Source organism: Bos grunniens, chromosome 25 (genome assembly GCF_055505025.1).
Source record: "Bos grunniens cultivar Pamir isolate PY7600 chromosome 25, Bosgru_T2T1.0, whole genome shotgun sequence".
In the NCBI taxonomy this organism is placed as follows: domain Eukaryota; kingdom Metazoa; phylum Chordata; class Mammalia; order Artiodactyla; family Bovidae; genus Bos; species Bos grunniens.
The window spans coordinates 19,971,809-19,991,846 of record NC_141189.1 but is presented as its reverse complement, the minus strand read 5'-3'; the positions used below and the strand labels follow the sequence as shown (position 1 = coordinate 19,991,846).

The following is a 20,038-nucleotide window of genomic DNA, read 5'->3' as shown; positions in this document are numbered from 1 at the left end:
GCAGAAACCTGATCCCCAAACCTGGACCCAAATGCTAAACTCAGCCCTGCTGGCTGCTAGTTTTAAAGGAATGGATTGAAATTGGCTGAGACATCAGCCATAGAGAACAGACTTGTTGCCAAGGGTGAGGGGAAGGGATGGGGTAGGAATTTGGTATTAGTGGATGCAAATTATTATACATTGAATGGATAAACCACTAGGTCCTACTGTATAGCTATATTCTATATCCTGGGATAAATTATCATGGAGAAGAATATGAAAAAGATTGTGTGTGTGTGTGTATATATATATATAAAAATATATATATATATATATATAACTTAGTCATTTTGCTGAGCAGCAGAAATTAACACAGCATTGTAAATCTACTACACTTCAATTGAAAAATTGAAAAAAAAAAAAACAGAAATCGATTGAAGCAAGAAGACCAGATGAGGAGTTGTTATAGTAATGCCAGCTGGGCATTCCCACTTGTGAAGTGAGAAAATAATAGATCATTGGGAATATTAACTATCGAGGGAATGCGTAAGAGGTGTCCAGTACGGGGTCTATAGTTGGCAGGTGTATAATAAACATTTGATTTTCTTTTCAAGAGCCTAAGCAAGAACTGATGAAGGCCTGGGTGAAAATAGGAGAGGAATCTTCTGGAAGCACTGCTTGGCAGGACTTGAGTAAAGAGTGAGGGAGTTGGGGAGCTGAGGGTTGGACGCTATCCCATGTTTCAGGGACACGGCAGGAAGGGAGTAAGAAACAATGTGTACAGTGTGCTGTGGGTGCGAAGCAGGGCGAGAACAAGTCTCGAGATAACCAGCAAGAGAGCGGCCCTGAAACCTTCCAAGATGTGCAGATGCTCAACAGAGGCGCTGTGTTCCCGGGCGGCGAGCTGAAACGAGTTCTCAGCAAATTGTCAAACTTTGTCCGGATGAATCTGCTTCTGTCCTGAAGTAGATACTTTTTTTAATCTACACAACCTTGGACAGGTTCTTCAACCTCTTTGTATCTCGTTTTTATCATCTGAAGATGGGGATAAGAAGTCATAGGACTTATTGAGTTGTAAATACGTGCAGAGTGCTTAGCACAGTGTTAGATACATAATGAGTTATCAGTTAATGGTGGAAATTTTCATTAAAATTCTCTTATCCCAGATATTACTTCTCTGTGACTATATACAACATGCAGATAATAGTTATAAACACTGAACAGCATCTTTGCCTCTCTTGTTCACTGCTACATTTTCTTCCAGCTCTTAGGACAGTGACTGGTTCACAGTCGATATTTAGATATTTATTGAATGGATGAATAAGGAAACCCATCTCTCTCCCCTGCCCTTCCCTCTTTCCTCCCTTCCTTCCTTCTTTCCATCTGTCCATCCACCCATCTGCCCATCTTCCATGCATCTTTTCCATCATCTGTCCACCCACCCATCATCCATCCATCCATCCATCCCTTTAGAAAGGCTTAACCCACAAGATTTTTTTTAAAATTGTGAGTGTAGTGGCTTTACACTTTTTTTCCCAACTGTGATAAAATATGTATAACACAAGATTTACCATTTTAGCCATTTAAACATATAGTTCAGTGACATTCAGTACATTCATATTAGTGTGCAACCATCCATCTCTAAAACTTTTTCATCTTCCCCATCTGAAACTGTATCCATTAAAAATTAACTCCCCATTCTCCTCTCCTCCCAGGCCCACCACTCTACTTTCTGTCTCTATAAATTTGTCTATTCCAGTACCTGATATAAGTGAAATCACACAGTATTTGTCCTTTTGTGACTTAGCCCATACATTCTGCTGTCACAAAAGCTCTGTGATCCTGGGGAACTTAACCTTCCTGAATCTCCACTTCCTCATCTGTTCAAGTGGCTGTAATAATCGTACCTACCTCATAGGGTTATTGTGAGGTTTAAATGAGATAATACGTATAGGTATTTAACCAAGTGCCTGGCATGTAGAAAGTTCTCGGTAAATATCAATTTGCATAAATACATATTCTAAATCAGCTGGCACTGGTATTGCACTTACCCTGTGTCTATCATAAACATCTGTGTCTAAACACTTTATGATCTTAACTCATTCATTTTTTTTTAATTAAAAAAATTTTTTTGACTATGCTGGGTCTTCATAGCGGCGCGAAAGCTCAGTAGTAGCGGCCCGCAGGCTTAGTTGCCCTGCGGCATGCAAGATCTTAGCTCCTCAACCAGGAATCGAATCCACTTCACTGCGATGGAAGGTGGATTCTTAACCACTGGACCACCAGGGAAATGCCCTGACCTTCACTCATTTAAAGCACACAACTCTACCTCATTGGCCCCGCCACTCTCATCCCTACACTGGGGAGGAAACTGAGGTACAAAGAGGGTGAGCAAATGCTCAGGGTTACTCAGGAGTTCGTGGAGGAGCTGGGGTTGAACTCCAGGCAGCCTGTTTCCAAAGTCCGCGGGCTTTACCGTTGCCTCTGCAATCTCCCAGAACAATCATCCGTCTACACCCTCAGCCCTGGATCAGCCTGTCAGTGTGAGTGTGTGGAGGTGTCAGGGCCTCAGATACGAGCAGGTGTCCTTGGAAATTGGTGGAAAACATCACTGAAATTGAGTTCAGCCTTACTTCCCATTTGTGGTCCCGATTTGGTGGGAGCCCCCCGTGTTCACTTACACATGAGGGTCTCCTCTGGACCCCTCCATCTCCTGCTGGGGAAGACCTAGAGTTCTCTCCAGGTGACGCAGTGAAGACAACGCCTTTTCCCTTTGTTGGTAGAAAACTCAGCAATCCTTGACCACCCCCCTGCCCTGCCCAGCTGAGATTTTTTTTTAAAAAAAGGCTTCCTCTCCATGACCTCAGGGCCACCTCCCACTGGTCTTTATTGCTTTCTCGGCACCCTCGGGAGCGTCTGGAGTCCTTTAAAAGGGGCAGAGCCTGTTAGTGGGCTGGCAGCCCGGGTCCTGGAGATAAGAGTGTCCTGTCCGGGACAGCAGGTGTGGGTCTCCCAGCCAGGGCAGGACAGAGTCCCTCCAAGAGTCATCTCCGCCCCAATGTTTACAGAGGTGGGTCCACTCCTGGCCTCTTCCTCTGCAGCCTGGGCCTCCAAGCGGGTGGCTGAGGATTCATTAAAGGTGGAGGTGCTGGGGGCTTCCTTCTGGGCTCTCCTCTCATCCGGCTCCCTCTTTCTCTTGCCCACCCCCACAGGCAGCTGTATCCATGTGTGACCTGGAGTCGGGCAGCGTCAAGGTGAAGGAGCCCAGCAACAGGGGCCGGTGGCATGGGTGCTGGTACGAGCGGTTGGTGCAGCCCTGCCTGGTGGAACTGCTGGGCTCTGCTCTGTTCATCTTCATCGGCTGCCTGTCGGTCATCGAGAATGGGCCGGACACCGGGCGGCTGCAGCCAGCACTGGCCCACGGGCTGGCCCTGGGGCTGGTCATTGCCACGCTGGGAAATATCAGGTGGGAACAGCTCTGGGCACTCAGCCTGGCGCCGGCTGCGGGGAGCTGGGGGCAGGGAGTGGCGTGGTGGGCAGGCATCCGGGGGCACACACCCAGGATCCCGAGAACAGTGTGGATAAGAATGTGGGCTGGGGGATCAGACTGCCTGGGTTAGAATCCTGGCTCTTCAGTCCATGAGCTCTGCAGCTTTGCTTAAGTCATTCTCCAAACCCAACTGCTCACCTATAAAATGGGAACAGCATTTTCTAAATCTTATTTCTCAAGCCAGTGCAGGTGTAATGCTCATGCTTACCATGAACTATTCCAAGCCCTTTGTGTATGGCAATTCATGTAATCCTTACACCCCTGGGCAGTTGGTACTATTATTAGTCCCATTTTTTCACTGTGAAGGGGAAAGGTCAGGTAACTCATCCAAGGACCCAGGGCAGAGCCAGGATGCAAACCCAAGCTGTCTGTTGCCTAAACCCAGCCCCTCCTGGTGGAGGTACAAGAATGAAATATTGTGAAGTGCTCAGTCCATAGTGAGTGCTCAATCACTCACTTGGTGGTGATTGGTGGCTGTGTTACTGTTACCTTTGTTATTGTTGTTTAGTCAATAAGTTGTGTTCAACTCTTTGCAACCCCATGGACTGTTGCCTGCCAGGTTCCTCTGTCCACAGGATTTCCCAGGCAAGAATACTGGAGTGGGTTTCCATTTCCTTCTCCAGAGGATCTTCCTAATCCAGGGATCAAACCCATGTCTCCTGCATTGGCAGGTGGATTCTTTACCACTGAGCTACCTGGAAAGCCCATAGTTACCATTAAGACAGGGTTTTGCTCCAACCTAGGGGAAGGCAATGCCTCACAGAAGAACCCACCAGGGGGGTAGGGAGGGCCGAGGGGCTCCCCTTGCCTAGCCCTCCCCTGAATGGAGGCTCCACCGGGAGGTCGCGGACTCCCAGGAGAAACGACCCAGTGGATGGGGTGTCTGGCAGGGAGATCTAGAATCTGGTTCGTTTGTATTTAATCTCTCACAGAAAACTGATCTGAGTAAGGAAATTAAAATACTGCTTCTCAGAAAAACAGAATGGAAAGAGAACTGTTACATTTCTCTTTAAATATCTAAGGGAAGCTGCAGGTGGGATGAAAATCAGAGTCCTCTGTTCTCATTGGTTCAGGGATGAAGGCATCATTTGTCATGTCTTAGCAGGGTGACCAGGGCAAGTAACTGCACCTATGTTAGGTGGAATAAAAGGGAGATGATAATAATAGCTGATACTTGTTGAATACCAACTATTTGCCACCACTCTGTAGGAACATGTATTAATTATTTTTGCAACAGAGTTTATGAGATAGGGATCACTAAGGCACAGAGAGGTTTTATCACTTGCCCATGGTCACATAGCTGTTCTGTGGCCGAGCTGGGGTTTGAACCCAGGCCAGCTGGCCAGAGAGGACATTGCTTTGCACTGCAGGAGACTGCCTATCTGAAATGCCAGCCTTTCATCCAACCATCTGTTTTTTGTCAACAAATATTTATTGGGTACCTACCACGAACCAGGCACCGACTTTGAGGTTGTTGGAGCACCCAGCCCAGCACCTAGCGCAGAGTAGGTGTTCAATAAGCTTTTAGCGAGTAAACAATGGATGATTGTTTTATTGTTAATGAGTGTGAAGTGAGTTTCCTGAACATGTGTGGTGTTCCAGCCCTCTCCTGGTCGAGCCATGCTCTGAGTGAGTTTCTCATGCCTTTTGGACTGGGTGATTTGGTGGAGGGGCTGATGGCAGACAGGCTTCTAACTCTGCAGTCTCCGGCAGGAGGCTGCCCCTGCCCCTGCCCCTGTCCCCCACCTCTCTGCTTTGGCAGAGCCCAGGCTAAGCTTGGTCATGGACGCGAATCGACTGCAGGAAGCTCCCCAAGGGCATGTGCGCAGAGCTCGGCCAGACAAGCTGGGGCAGCTTGTCCTGAAATGTTGGCATGTTGGACGAAGTCTTGTGTCCAGAGCCAGGGTCCTCTGTCCAGTCTCAGCTCAGTGTCCTGTGCCCGCTGGGTGGGCAGGCCCATTAGTGGGCTCTGAATAGCTGGGGAGACATGGGGGTCTTGGGGTCACTGTCCCTCTTATTGGGAGTGTCCATCCCATGCTCCTGAGGGCTTGTTGAGCCAGACCCTCAGGACAGCTCTTCTATCTGTGTGGGGCTGGACAGGATGCCAGTGGGTGTAGCAGGGTATTCAGGGACCTCCTGGCCCTGGGACTCGGATGGGTTGAGCAGCTTGGTCAAGAGGAAGGCTCTTTACCCAGGACCAATGGAACTGCCCCATGGAGCCAACCTGAACCAGCCCTTTGACCTAGGTTCGATTTTGTCTAACCTCCCTGCACATTCCAAACCCCAGATCCCAACCCCCAATATAATCATGAACCTCTAACCTCACTCCCGATTACCAATGCCATTTCCAAGAACCTTTAAGCTCAAGTTTAACACACAACGCTAGTCACACTTTCAGACCCAAACTAGGATTTTTATTGGTTGAGCAGTTCAACCAGTCAGGAGCTAGTGTTCAGGGCCTGGTTACTTTTACGGGGAGGCCGGGATACCTCTCCTGGGCTATGCATTTGAAGCCTGGGGTCTCGCTGTGCTCTGTGGCCACAGCTCTGAAGGGCTGGATACAGCTCTGCGGGGGGTCGACAAGGAGTTGAGAGATGCTTTTCCATCACTTTCTTCCTCTGGGCTGTCCTGGATCTGGGGGTAGGACAGGAATGGGGCTGTCCTCCCCTCCCAGCCTCCCCTCTCATTACCTTCCCTCCACCACCCCGCACCTCAGGGAACGTGGGGATGATCCGGCGCCTGTTTTCTGCTTGGGCTGCCCTTGACTGACGTTGGCCCTGCAGGGCCAGCCAGGGTGCTGTGGGGACCCAGGCTCTAAGCCTTGGCCTCATGACTCCTGCTTTTTTTGGGCGACAGCGGTGGACACTTCAACCCTGCGGTGTCCCTGGCAGCCATGCTGGTTGGAGGCCTCAAGCTGACGATGCTGTTTCCCTACTGGATCTCCCCGCTGTGCGGGGGGCTGATCGGAGCCGCTTTGGCTAAGGTGGGTGATCCCCCAGGGGGCTGGGCTGGGGGCTTTGGCTCTGCCAGGGCTGCTGGGGTGCGTGGGGATGGGGAGTGGCGACTGTCTGACTCTTTTCCCGTTGCTTCCAATGGGACTGGAAGTGAACGCGTTAGTCGCTTAGTTGTGTCCGACTCTCATGACCCCATGGACTGTAGCCCACCAGGCTCTTCTGTCCATGGAATTTTCCAGGCAAGAATACTGGAGTGGGTTGCCATTTCCTTCTCCAGGGGATCTTCCCGACCCAGGGATCAAACCTGGGTCTCCTGCATTGGCGGGCAGATTCTTTACCATCTGAGCCACCAGGGAAGCCCACCAAATTTCTACCCAGAAGGGAACACTCAAAGGACCTTTGGTTCTTTCTAAACCCACCCTGTTCTGTCCATGTCTGGATACAGCCTTCCCTGGGGAGACCAGGAATCAGAATTCAAAACTGAAAGTTTCTCTTCCTGAGTCCATTTGTGGCTTTAGATAATGCTGATTTTTAAAATTCATCCATTCACGCACTTGTTCATTCTTTCTACAAACATCTCACTAAGCACCAGCTGAGGATTCAGGATGCATATGGTTCTTCTCCTTGAGAAACTCCTGAACTAACTTCTCTGTGTGTTCTCCAGTTTGCCTGCCTTTAAACTGAGTTACTCTACCTTTGATAGGAGTTAACACTCAATTTACTGGAAATCTCCCATTCCAACAGAAAGGCTAGCTCTTCCTCTCAGCCACAGAATTTCTATGGTTATACACCAAACTCCACTCATGGACTTCTTTCTCCATCTTTGCCCACCTGACTTTCTTTTTTCCTTCTCTTTTCTGTCTCTCTCTTTCCTGCTGTTCTTACGTCTTAACTAGGAATCCTTCAACATGAAGGCTTTGCTTGGTTTGTGGTGGGGTAGGGGAGTTTGGGGTGGGTAGGAGTGAAGGGAGTGCCTATTAGCCTGGCTAGGGTTTGGTCTGTGGCTCTAAGCGCTGCCCACTGCAGACTTTGGTCTTGATCCCCATTTTGCTATCTTCCCTGCCCTGGTAACCGCACGCCCCATTTGAGACCCTGCTGCCCTGTCTGTTTAGAATGGGGACTGCTCTGATTCCCCATGGAAAACAATGCTTGGACTGTCCTTCAGGCCGGGCCACTTGCAGACTCATCCAACATGATGGAGACGAGTGCGGAGCAGCAGTGAGCTCACTGAGTGTTCCTCTCTGCCTCCCCCCGCACCCCTGCCCAGCACTTGACAGAATCCTCTCATTTAATCTCCAGCTTGACCAGAAGTCAGCAGCCGTCCTTAGAGAGCACCCACCACCTGGGACAGGAACTGTTATTATCAGCATCCCCACTTTGCAGAGGGGGAAGCCGAGGGGCAGAGAAGGCAGTGACTTGCCCAAGTTCAGATGAGCTGAGGCGCAGCAGGGCCCAGATTTGAGTTCTGGGTCCAGAAGCTTGTTTGCCCTCCCAGGGGTCGTGATGACCCCAGAGGCCGACTTCCTGGGAAGCCAGTGAGCTTAAGTTCCATGGCTCTTCTCATCCCTTCAAAGAGGTCTTTTAGGGGGCTGGCAATGTGTTCACCTGAGTGTATGTATGTGTTTGCAAAATTTGTAAAAATTAGGTATTTCTGTATTCTTTTCAAAAAAAGGTCATCTAAGTTTCATATGCTTCTGGTCCACAACACCTGGGGCCACCATTAGGTTATCCCCATTTTACAGATGAGCAAAATGAGGCTCAGAGAAGTCCAGTAGCTCAGGTGAGCCACACAGTAGGAACTGGTGGAGCTGGGATGTGGTTCCAGGTATGTCTGGCTGCACATTGGACAGGACCCTTCCCTGGCTTTAAAGCGTGTGAACCCCCGACCCCCGGACCAACCCAGTTCCCAGCCGTCTCTCCACCCCCACTGTGGGGCTGAGCATTGCTCTCCACAGGCGGTGAGTCCCGAGGACAGGTTCTGGAATGCGACCGGGGCGGCCTTTGTGACAGTCCAGGAGTCGGAGCAGGTGGCCGGGGCAGTGGTGGCGGAGGTCATCCTGACGACACTGCTGGCGCTGACCGTGTGCATGGGCGCCATCAACGAGAAGACGCTAGGTCCCCTGGCCCCATTCTGCATCGGCTTCTCTGTCACCGTGGACATCCTGGCGGGGTGAGTGCCGCTCGGCAGTGGGACTGCAGGCTCGGACTGCTCTGCCGAGGCTCGGTCCTGGAGGAGCGCAGGCCTGCAGAGCCTCCCTGAGGGTCACAGGCTTGGTAGCCAATAGAAACCATGCAGACAGTTTAACCGGGAAGTGGGCCATAGGAGGCATTCAACAGGGAGTGGTGGGGACTGCGGAGTCTTAGGAGGCCCCCACCATGCTCCTCTGAAAAGTTATCAGTGTGTGGGAATATGGGCTTGGGGTGACCTTTTCAATTTCATTCCAGGGAAGTCAGAAGACTGGGTTTTTATGTGCATTTCCTAATTTTGTAGTATCAAGAAATCATTTCTGTAGACTTGCCAGCAGGCAGCCAGATTTTAGCTTCAGACTTACAAAGAGCTTTCACATTGTCTTGTTTATCAAGAGCCTCTCAGTAGGCTTGGAAAGGCATTAAGAAGACAAAGGGTTATTTCTCCCCATTTATACATGAGGAATGGAGAAGACAATGGCACCCCACTCCAGTACTCTTGCCTGGAAAATCCCATGGGTGGAGGAGCATGGTAGGCTGCAATCCATGGGGTCTCCAAGAGTTGGACACGACTAAGCGACTTCACTTTCACTCTTCACTTTCATGCATTGGAGAAGGAAATGGCAACCCACTCCAGTGTTCTTGCCTGAAGAATCCCAGGGACGGAGGAGCCTGGTGGGCTGCCGTCTATGGGGTTGCACAGAGTCGGACACAACTGAAGCGACTTAGCAGCAGCAGCAGCATAACTGAGGAAACAGGCTCAGAGAAGACACAGGTGACTTATTTAAAGTCATTGTTGTTTAGTTGCTCAGTAATGTTCGACTCTTTGTGACCTCAGGGACTATAGCCTGTCAGGCTCCTCTGTCCATGGAATTCTCCAGGCAAGAATACTGGAGTGGGTTGCCATTTCCCTCTCCAGGGGATCTTCCCAACCCAGGGATCCAACCTGCGTCTCCTGTGTTGGCAGGTGGATTCTTTACCACTGAACTACCAGGGAAGTCCCTCATTAAAGTCATTGTGTGTGTTAGCCACGCAGTTGTGTCTGACTCTGCGATCCTATGGACTGTAGCCTGCCAGGCTCTTCTATCCATGGAATTCTCTAGGCCAGAATACTGGAGTGGGTTGCCATTCCTTTTTCCAGGGGATCTTCCCAACCCAAGGATGGAACCCAGGTCTGCATTGCAGGCAGATTCTTTACCATCTGAGCCACCAGGAAGCATCAAACGTCATTGGGCAGTGGCAAATTAAGTGAAAGATCTGGGACAAGAGCCCTTGGTAAAGGGGGGATGAGGGAACTCCTTCCTGAAGGCCAGCTTCTAACCAGGTGTAGCCTTTCCTAGCTCTGCCCTCTGACCCTGACTCATCTTCTGGGAAGTGGCGCCTGGGGAGGCTGGGAAAATAGGCGTATAGAGCAGTAGCAGGGCTTTGCTGCCCCCTAGTGGCTCTTGGTTCACTTACAAACCTATTGACTCATTCATCTGGCTTTGACCACTGGCCACAGGTGGCGTCCTTGCGGGGCGAGGCCTGAGTGAGGACCCCAGCTTGAGTCATTGGGGCGAGGGTACAGACACCAGGACTAGAGAGGTGCTCCTGGGGAACACCCACTCTGTGGGAGATGCTGGGCCCCAAGCTTGCAGCACAACAAAGACCTCAACCAGGTCAGCTGGGTTAGAGTTAACACTTGCAATGAATTATATGAGAAACACGGGTTCTGTATGTGTTGTCTCATCCATCCCTGACAACAACCTATGAGATATGCACGCTCACCTCAACTGAAACACAGAGGTGAAACAAATGTCACCCCTAGAAATCTCTAGAGTTCTAAATCTAGATCCACTTGACCCTAAGTTCATATAGCTAAGAGTTGCCTGACTTTATCAACTCTGGAGAAGGTGTAGGTCCATTTTCCTTCCTGCCATCACTGAGCCAGCCCTGCTTGCTGGCCATTCTTCCAGAGGGGTGTCGGGGGAGTGGCAGACCTTAGGGAGGACCCCAGGGAGGAGTCAAGCCTTTCACTTCCTTGTGTTAGAAGTCTCTTCACCTGTGTCTTCTTGGGAACGTCCATGCTATCATAGCGTAGAGAGGGTTTCTGGGCAGTGTGTGATCTAGGCCCACATAGGGGAAATGAACCAGGGTGCGTCGGGGCTCCTTGGCTGGCATTCTGCTGACGAGTGTGGCTGGGCGTTGGCAGGGGTGCTGTGTCTGGAGCGTGCATGAATCCTGCCCGGGCCTTTGGACCTGCCATGGTGGCCAACCACTGGGACTACCACTGGATCTACTGGCTGGGGCCCCTCCTGGCCAGCCTGCTTGTAGGAGTGCTCATCAGGTAGGAAAGTGACACGGGGTCGTGGCCCATCTGGTGGGCATGGGGATAGTTCCCAGGGCATCCAGGGGTAGGGGGCTCGGGTCTTGCTTGGGTTGAGAGCAGAGAAGAGGCAAAGATTATGGCTCTGGGATCTTTGGCTGCAAGTGATGGAAATCCATTTGAACACAGCTTTTGTCATAAAGGGAAGCTCATTGGCTGGCATAACTGAAAAGTTCACAGGTAGCCCTGACTTTGGTGGGAGCTCGCACAATGTCTGTAGGGCTGGGTCCTTCTCACAGGCTTTACTGACCTCTGGGTAGGCTTTGTGCTTAGGCGAAGGCTCTCCAATAGAAGCAAAGATGCCTACCAGGCATTCCAGGCTTCCATCCTAGCAGCTCAATAACTGAGACCAGAGGAAATAGAACAACAGCTCTTACAAAAGTCCTGGATCTGCTGTTCTCTGGGTTGAACTGGCCCGGTGTGAGCCATGTCTACCTCTGAACTGGTCTCTGTAGCCCTGGGGTCAGCTCTCTTATTGGCTATGTCTGAGCATGAGCCTAATCCTGGAGTTCGGGTGAGGTCAGCCCCTCCTGAACAACTGTATTGACTGAGAGTAGGGGAGGAATAGCTCCCCACAGGGGTGTCATACAACTCAGGGAATCCTATCCACATAGAAAATCATGTCAATGGTGCCTCCAAGAGCATGCATATCAGGAGATGCCATTCACATAAGACACATTGTGAGCAGTGCTCCCTGACTGTGCAATGGATAAGGTTGATGTTATTATCAGGAGGATAATATCTGCTTGACTGCTTCTCCTCCAGCTGTCATCTGTGAGCCTCAAGGATCCACAGGGTCCTCTCCTTTCTGCTCCAAGTTGTGTAGGGATGCGAGTTGGTTCAGAGCCTGCTGTCTGGGCAGGGGCAGGCACTGGGCTGGGCTGATCTAGACTGCTTGCATCGCTGCCCATCTGCAGTCCCGGCTTGGGCTGTGGCTTAGTGAAAAGCATCAGGAATCATTCTCTGATGTTTTCAAAATAGTACAGATGAGGATCTTAGGGAAAAGGGGTTGGAAACCCAACAGGAGAGAGTTTCTCCTTCTACCCCAGGAGATCTGGCTATTGAGGCTGGAAAGGCCCAGGAAGGCATCTCTTCTGGACCTGGAGACATATGATGAAGGACTCTCTTCCAGAGACTTGGAGACCTCACTGAGCCACCTTTTTTTGTAGGTTCTTCATTGGAGATGCGAAAATTCGTCTAATCCTAAAGGGACGGTGAGGCTGAGATGGTGGAATTCCTGCCACCCCAGGGACCTTCAGTGGATCCATCCGGGACCACAGACCAGACAGCTTTGCATTTCCTGCCAGGGCAGAGCCTCCAAGGACTGACTGATACGCTTCCCCTGACTTGGGCCTGGCTTCTCAGAGGTGCTAGGTCCTTCGCATTCCTTTGTGCTCATGAGACTTCAGCCTAGGGAATGTGTCGCCAGCGCCACCCAGAGGGAGGTAGAAACAGCGCAACAGAAGAGCTTTTGCCAGGGAAGTTCCCAGGAGTAGAGGAGGTGACTGTTAGTGTGTCTCTGGTCATTTCCCTCATCCTCTTTCTCCTTCTCTAGTCCCTGATTTCTCTGTTACAAAAGGGCCTTCTGTGGTCTGTTTCCCTGCTGCCTGAGCTGTCAATCCAGCTTTGCAATAAATAGTCCAATATTTCCTTCTGTGTGCCCACTGGCTGGCCTTTCCTTTCAGAAATGGACACTGCTGGGGAGGAAGCAAAAGTCCAGGTTGGGCCAGACCCGTGGGAACTCAGTCTGGAGCTAAGTCCTTTCTAGAGTCCTGTTTGGACTCAAAATCAGTTCCAGATCACAGACCTCAAGACCCTGCTGAAAAGCCCATTGCAGACTCGAGGGTCTGGTTTAGCTCCCAGGGCTATCCAGGACATGAATCTACCCACTTTAGCTGAGGAGGAGGGTGGACATGGGGGCGGCCCAGAGCTGCAAGGATTTCCCAAGGAAATATGTAATATGTCATAGCACAAGTCTAGGGAGACAGAGGTATTTGATGAAAGGTAAGAATATAAAGAATAACTAAAGATAAAAAAGAATAAAGTGACACATTCCAAACTTCATACCTTACAAGTAGCGTGTGTGTCTTCTCTGCTAAGTCACTTCAGTCGTGTCCAACTCTGTGTGACCCCATAGACAGCAGCCCACCAGGCTCCCCTGTCCCTGGGATTCTCCAGGCAAGAACACTGGAGTGGGTTGCCATTTCCTTCTCCAATGCATGAAAGTGAAAAGTGAAAGTGAAGTTGCTCAATTGTGTCCGACTCTTAGCGACCCAATGGACTGCAGCCTCCTTCCATGGGATTTTCCAGGCAAGAGTACTTGATGGGGTGCCATTGCCTTCTCCGGTGTCTTCTCTATGAGGATCTATATAAAATAGATAGCTAATGGGAATTTGCTGTATGACTCGGGGAACTCAAACCAGGGCTGGGTCTGTAAAAACCTGGCAGGGGGAGGGCTCTGTAACAACCTAGAGGGGTGGGATGGGAAGGCAGGTGAGAAGGAGTTTCAAGAGGGAGGGGACATATGTATACTTATGGCTGATTCCTGTTGATGTATGTCAGAGACCAACACAATATTATAAAGCAATTATTATCTTTCAATTAAAAATAAATAATTTTTTAAAAAGAAAGAGAACAAAAGATTAAAAAAAAAGAATCTGCTTGCCAAAGCATGGAACAGGGGTTCGATCTCTGGTCTAGGAAGATCCCACAGGCTGCAGAGCAACTAAGCCTGTGCACCACTACAGAGCCTGCTCACATAGAGCCCATTTTCCACAACAAGAGACACTACCCCAGTGAGAAGCCCCCACTCACCGCAATTAGAGAAAGCCTGCACACAGCAACGAAGGCCCAGCACAGCCGGAAACAAACAAACAAACAAACAAACAATGTGAAGGTGACTATAAAAATAGCTAGTGGGATTCCCCTGGCGATCCACTGGTTAGGACTTCACTTTCCAATGCAGGAGGGTGTGGGTTGATCCCTGGCTGGGGAAGGAACCAAGATCCCACAGGCCTCCTGGCCAAAAAACCAAAACACAAAACAGAAGAAATATTGTAACAAATTCAATAAAGACTTGAAAAATCACTCACATTAAGAATAAAAGCTGCTAACACTTATCAAGTACTTCCTGCATGCCAGGATCTGCTTTGTGTACTAAACATGTGGTAATTTATTGCATTTTCACAACAACTGTACAGGTACATATTATTGTTGTTATATTATTATTTTTCATGCTGCATATGAGGAAAGTGAGACCAGAGAAGTCAAATGACTTACTCAAGGTCACTCAGGAAGTGGCAGAGCTGAGGTTCAAACCCAGTGGTCTGGCTCCAGAGGCTGGGCTCTTACACTGTTTGTGTAATCTAAAGACATACAGTTATACTTAAACATTAACTCTTGGGATTAAGAACAAACAGAATTGTGAATAAGGACTGTTTATTGTTATTTAGTCACTAAGTCACATTTGGGACTGTAGCCCGCCAGGCTCCCCTGTCCATGAGATTTCCCAGGCAAGAATAGTGGAGTGCGTTGCCATTTTCTTCTGCAGGGTATCTCTCTGACCCAGCGACTGAAGCCACGTCTCCTGCACTGGCAGGCATATTCTTTACCACTGAGCAGGGGAACTGTGCAATAATAGAACAGAAACTTCAAATGATGGGGAAGAGCCATTAGGGTTAGTCAGGAAAGGAGGAGTCTTTGCTGGAAGAACGTCTAGTAAGAACTTGTAATATATCTAGTAGATCAAAGGAGTCAGAGAAGGCAATGGCACCCCATTCCAGTACTCTTGCCTGGAAAATCCATGGGCGGAGGAGCCTGGTGGGCTGTAGTCCATGGGGTCTCGACTGAGCGACTTCACTTTCACTTTTCACTTTCATACATTGGAGAAGGAAATGGCAACCCACTCCAATGTTCTTGCCTGGAGAATCCCAGGGACGACAGAGCCTGGTGGGCTGCCATCTATGGGGTCGCACACAGTTGGACACGACTGAAGCAACTTAGAAGCAGCAGCAGCAGATCAAAGGAGCAGGGTGAGATAGGAAGGGATGGCGAATGATGTGCTCAAAATATTCAAGTGAAGAGAGGGAAGGCAAAGAACTTGATGAAGGCAAATTCAAGACCCAGCATGACGCTTGATGGACCTACTTCAGTTAAGAATTAGGACCCCGGAGTCGGCTGAACCTGGGTTCGAATCCCAGTTTCCCCACACTCCTTAGCCATGTGACCCTGCCTGGGTAATTTATTTAAACTCTCTGAGCCTCAGTTTCCTTAGCAACAGGCATACTGTGAGGATCAAATGAGTTAACACATGAGAAGGACTTACCACGGCACCTTGCATACAGTAAACGTCCAGGAAAATCTTGCTACAGTCACCATTAAAAAGGGGGGGATGGGAGGAAATAGCTTGATAAAATCAGAAGCAGCAAGAAGCCCATTCACCACAACTAGAGAAAGCCCGTGCACAGCAGCAAAGACCCAGTGCAGCCAAAAATGAATACATACACATTAAAAAGCAACAAAACAGTTGTATATACATGTATATATATCCACGACTCACACACACATACATGCGTACAGCTAACATTTCCTGAGTGTTTACTGTGTGCTCAGCACTGTGCAGAAGGCGTTCCATGTATTATTTCATTTACTCCTTGCAACAATAATTCTGTGAGGTATGTGGGTTGAAGAGTGTTCCCCCAAAATTCATGTTCACTTGGAACCTCAGAATGTGACCTTACTTGGGACTTTCCTGGTGGTCCAGTGGTTAAGACTGTGCTTCCACTGCAATGGGCACAGGTTTGATCCCTGGGGGAGGAATAAGATCCCACATGCCACGTGGTGCAGCCAAAAGATTAAAAAAAAAAAAAAAGTGACCTTATTTGAAAATAAGGGCTTTGCAGACGCAAAGAAAGGTAGCATACTGGATCTGAATGGGCCCTAACTCCCGGGAGAGTGACTTAATAAGAGACAGAAAAGGACATAGAGACACAGGGAAGGCGTATCTGGAAGAAGGATAGAGGCAGAGTTGTGGGGCCGCAAGATAGTAGCTGCTGCTGCTGCTGCTAAGTCGCTTCAGTCGTGTCCAACTCTGTGCGACCCCATAGACGGCAGCCCACCAAGCTCCCCCGTCCCTGGGATTCTCCAGGCAAGAACACTGGAGTGGGTTGCCATTTCCTCCTCCAATGCATGAAAGTGGAAAGTGAAAGTGAAGTCACTCAGTCGTGTCCAACTCTTAGCGACCCCATGGACTGCAGCCCACCAGGCTCTTCCGTCCATGGGATTTTCCAGGCAAGAGTACTGGATGGGGTGCCATTGCCTTCTCCGAAGATAGTAGCAGGGTCACCAAAAAGAGCTATGAGAAGTGAGGAAGGGTTCTTCCCCACAGCCTTTGGAGGGAGTATGGATGGATGGTGCCCTGATTTCAGACTTCTGGTCTCCAGAATGGTGAAGAGGCCTTTCTGCTCTTTTTTATGTCACCAAGGTTGTGGTCATTTTTCATGGTTGTCTCAGGAAGTGAATACAGGTAGCAGTCGTGTCTGACTCTGTGACCCCATGGACTGTAGCCTACCAGGCTCCCGTCCATGGGATTTCCGAGGCAAGAATACTGGAATGGGTAACCCCTCCTTTCTCCAAGGGATCTTCCTGACGCAGGGGGAGATCTCTTGCATTGCAGGTGGATTCTTTACCATCTGAGCCACCAGGGAACTCTTAGTCTTTCCTTTTTTCCAGAGGAACAAATGGAGATTTCAAGAGATGTTACTCAAAGTCACATTGTACATTAGTGGAGCCAAAATTTAAGATCAGGTATATCTGACTTCAGAGTTCATGATCTCTTTTTTTTTTTCCTCTTTCTTATTTTTTTAAATGATGAAAGTATGATGACACATTTACAAGAGACTTGGAAAATACAGAACAAAGTTACATATAGTTTCACTATATATATTACAATTATATTTTAAGTAGATAAATTAAGGTTTTTAGTTGGAATTTCAATATCAAACTCTCAAAAATCAGAGAATGAATATACAGAAAATTAGAAGGATGTAGTAGACCTGAAAAACACAGGGTTCACATGATCTTTGCCATCACATGTTACTGTTGCTGAATAAGGGACAGTATGTCTCCTGCCTCGTCACCTACGTGCCTCTTCCCCCCACAAGGAGAGGGACAGAGGATGTGTATTACAACTCTTCTCACTCCTCAGTTGTAATTGGATTTCAACTCTGGGTCTCCATGTCAATTTCTAGACCATAAGCTCTCAAGAGGAAGAGCGATGCTAATTCCTCTTTGTGACTCCATGTTATCTGGTTTACTGTTTGCTGTATAGAAGGGACTGAGTACTCGTTGACTGAATGAACGGCATAAGCTGATCCTCATGACTTTCAAATTCATTCTGCTGCAGTTCTTCTTCAGTTGCTAAATTCTGTCTGACTCTGCAACCCCATGAACTGCAGCACTTTGGTTCTTCACTGTCTCCCAGTGTTTGCTCAAATTCATGTCCACTGAGTCGGTGATGCCACCCAACCATCTCATCCTCTGTTGCCCCCTTCTCCTCCTGCCCTTAATCTTTCCCAGCACCAGGGTCTTTTCCAGCGAGTTGGCTCTTCCCATCAGGTGGCCAAAATATTGGAGCTTCAACTTCAGCATCAGTCCTTTCAATGAATATTGAGGGTTGATATCCTTTAGATGGACTAGTTTGGTCTCCTTGCTGTCTGTGGGTGGGACTTTCAAGAGTCTTATCCAGCACCAGTTTAAAAGCATCAATTCTTTGGCACTCAGCCTTCTTTTTGGTCCAGCTCTCACATCTGTACAAGACTACTGGAAAAACCATAACTTTGACTATACGAACCTTTGTGGGTAAAGTGGTGTCTCTGCTTTTTAATATGCTTCTAGATTTGTCATAGCTTTTCTTCCAAGGAGCAAACGTCTTTTCATTTAGTGGCTACAGTCACTGTCTGCAGTGATTTTGGAGGCCAAGAAAATAAAATCTGCCACTGTTTCCACTTTTCCCTCATCTATTTGCCATGAAGTGATGGGACCAGATGTTATGATTTTAGTTTTCTGAATGTTGAGTTTTAAGCCAGCTTTTTCACTCTCCTCTTTCACCCTCATTAAGAGGCTGTTTAGTTCCTCTTCACTTTATGCCTTTAGAGTCCATCATCTGCGTATCTGAGGTTGTTGATATTTCTCCCAACAATCTTGATTCCAGCTTATGATTCATCCAGCCCAGCATTTTGCATGATGTACTCTGTACAGAAGTTAAATAAACAGGGTGACAATGTACAGCCTTGATATACTCCTTTCCCAATTTTAAACCAGTCCATTGTTCCATGTCTGGGTCTAACTGTTGCTTCTTGACCTGCATACAGGTTTCTCAAGGAGACAGGTAAGGTGGTCTGGTATTTCTATCTTTTTAAGAATTTTCCAGTTTGTTGTGATCCACACAGTCAAAGACTTTAGGGTAGTCAGTGAAGCAGAAGTAGATGTTTTTCTAAGTCAAATCCAAAATTGAAACAGATCACCTGTTTACCTCTACCCCACCTCTCATTTTCTCAGGAACAATGAGGTCACAGAATTTGAGGATGCTGGAGCTTGAAACTCTATGACAGCAGTAAAATGCAGTTGCTACGAGTTTGGATTTTAAGAAAGATCCAGGTTTAAATTTCAGAACTTGTCTGAGAACTGCTTGTCTGCTGTATACGTTTGAAGAAAGCATTGAATTTCTCTTAGTCTCAACTTCCTTACCTGTACAATGGAAAACCTCCTTCGGCATGCTTTTGAGAATAAATAAGATGTTTATAAAGCATTAGTACACTGCCTCAAAACTGTAAGTGGACAGTGTGGTGGTTTTTATATTTATGGTCATCTAATCAAAGGTTTTGAAACGTGCAGGTATCAGAATCATGGCAAGGGGGTGGATCTCTGACAAGGAGATTCTGAATGGACTTTGCACCACATGTATTTTCTCAGTTACCTTCACATAAGGACCTTTGGACCTCTTGAGGGGAAAATGTTGGGAACCACTCATGCTGTCCAACCCCTAAATCCAGAGAGGCTAACTAAATAATTTGACTATAATCACACAGTGATCTAAAGGCAGAACTCAATTAGAATCCAGGATTTTGGACACATTCTCTAGTGTTTCTTTCCACTGCAGGAAGCATAAGTACTGCTTCTTTTCCTTCTGCCAGGATTGGCCCGAGTCCTCACATGCTATGTTGTTGAGGGGCCTAGTATTATGTTCTTGCATCTTACCCTCGGAAGATTGTCCAAGAACTCTGAGTTTAAGCAATCCAAAAGGGAAGTATGCCAATCTTCTACTTTCATGTCCTAACTTTTTTAAATTAAAAAAAATTATTATTATAGTTGAGGTACAATGTTATGTTAGTTTCAAGCACACAACAAAGTGATTTCAGATATTCTTTTTCAGCATCTTTTCCATTTTAGGTTATTAAAAGATATTGAATATAGTTTCTTGTGCTACACAGTAGGCTGTTGTTATCTATCTTACATTTAGTGTATATCTGTTAATCCCAAACTCCTAATTTACCCCTCCTTACACCCTTTCCTTTTGGTAATCCTGTTTTCTGTGTCTGTGAGTTTGTTTTGGAAATAAATTCATTTGTATCAGTTTTTTTAGATTCCACATATAAGTTATACCACCTATTTGATTTTGGCTTACTTCATATGATAATCTCTAGGTTGCCACAAATGGCATTATTTCATCCTTTTTTATGGCTAATATTCCATTGCATAAATAGACCACATCTGCTTTACCCATCCCTCTTTACATGATCTTCAGGTCCTAAGCCCTACTGTGCGCCCTCTGCGGCTGCCATTCGTCTGTCTACCACATGGGGCTGTTGGCAGTGGTCCTCAGAGACGGCACGTTCTTCGGCTGAGTCATGCTTGTCTCGGCTGGGGTGATCTCTAGCAAGAGGGGTCACAAGCACACCTGCCTGTCCCACGGCTCCATGTGCATGTACCCAACCAATTCCTAAG

General features: G+C 48.0%; 1 protein-coding gene across 2 annotated transcripts; it reads left to right on the top strand.

Moving 5' to 3' along the window:
• The first annotated feature begins 2,934 nt into the window (after positions 1 to 2,934).
• On the top strand, positions 2,935 to 13,106 carry AQP8 (aquaporin 8). Of its 2 annotated transcripts, XM_086375250.1 has the most exons (6): positions 2,935 to 3,049; positions 3,192 to 3,445; positions 6,386 to 6,512; positions 8,439 to 8,653; positions 10,862 to 10,996; positions 12,205 to 13,106. In XM_086375250.1, exons 1-6 carry the CDS (start codon positions 3,038 to 3,040, stop codon positions 12,251 to 12,253), a joined length of 792 nt encoding a protein of 263 aa, XP_086231376.1. In that variant the 5' UTR covers positions 2,935 to 3,037; the 3' UTR covers positions 12,254 to 13,106. The 2 variants fall into 2 exon arrangements, with proteins under 2 accessions (XP_086231376.1, XP_086231377.1); XM_086375251.1 differs by lacking the exons at positions 2,935 to 3,049; positions 3,192 to 3,445 and adding an exon at positions 5,966 to 6,169.
• Positions 13,107 to 20,038: the final 6,932 nt, after the last annotated feature.

Bases quoted from the DNA above. Each gene is read 5' to 3' on its own strand.
- AQP8 (XM_086375250.1), top strand. The intron at 3,446-6,385 runs GTGGGAACAGCT...TTTGGGCGACAG, and splicing joins GCCACGCTGGGAAATATCAG to CGGTGGACACTTCAACCCTG. The intron at 10,997-12,204 runs GTAGGAAAGTGA...CTTTTTTTGTAG, and splicing joins CTTGTAGGAGTGCTCATCAG to GTTCTTCATTGGAGATGCGA.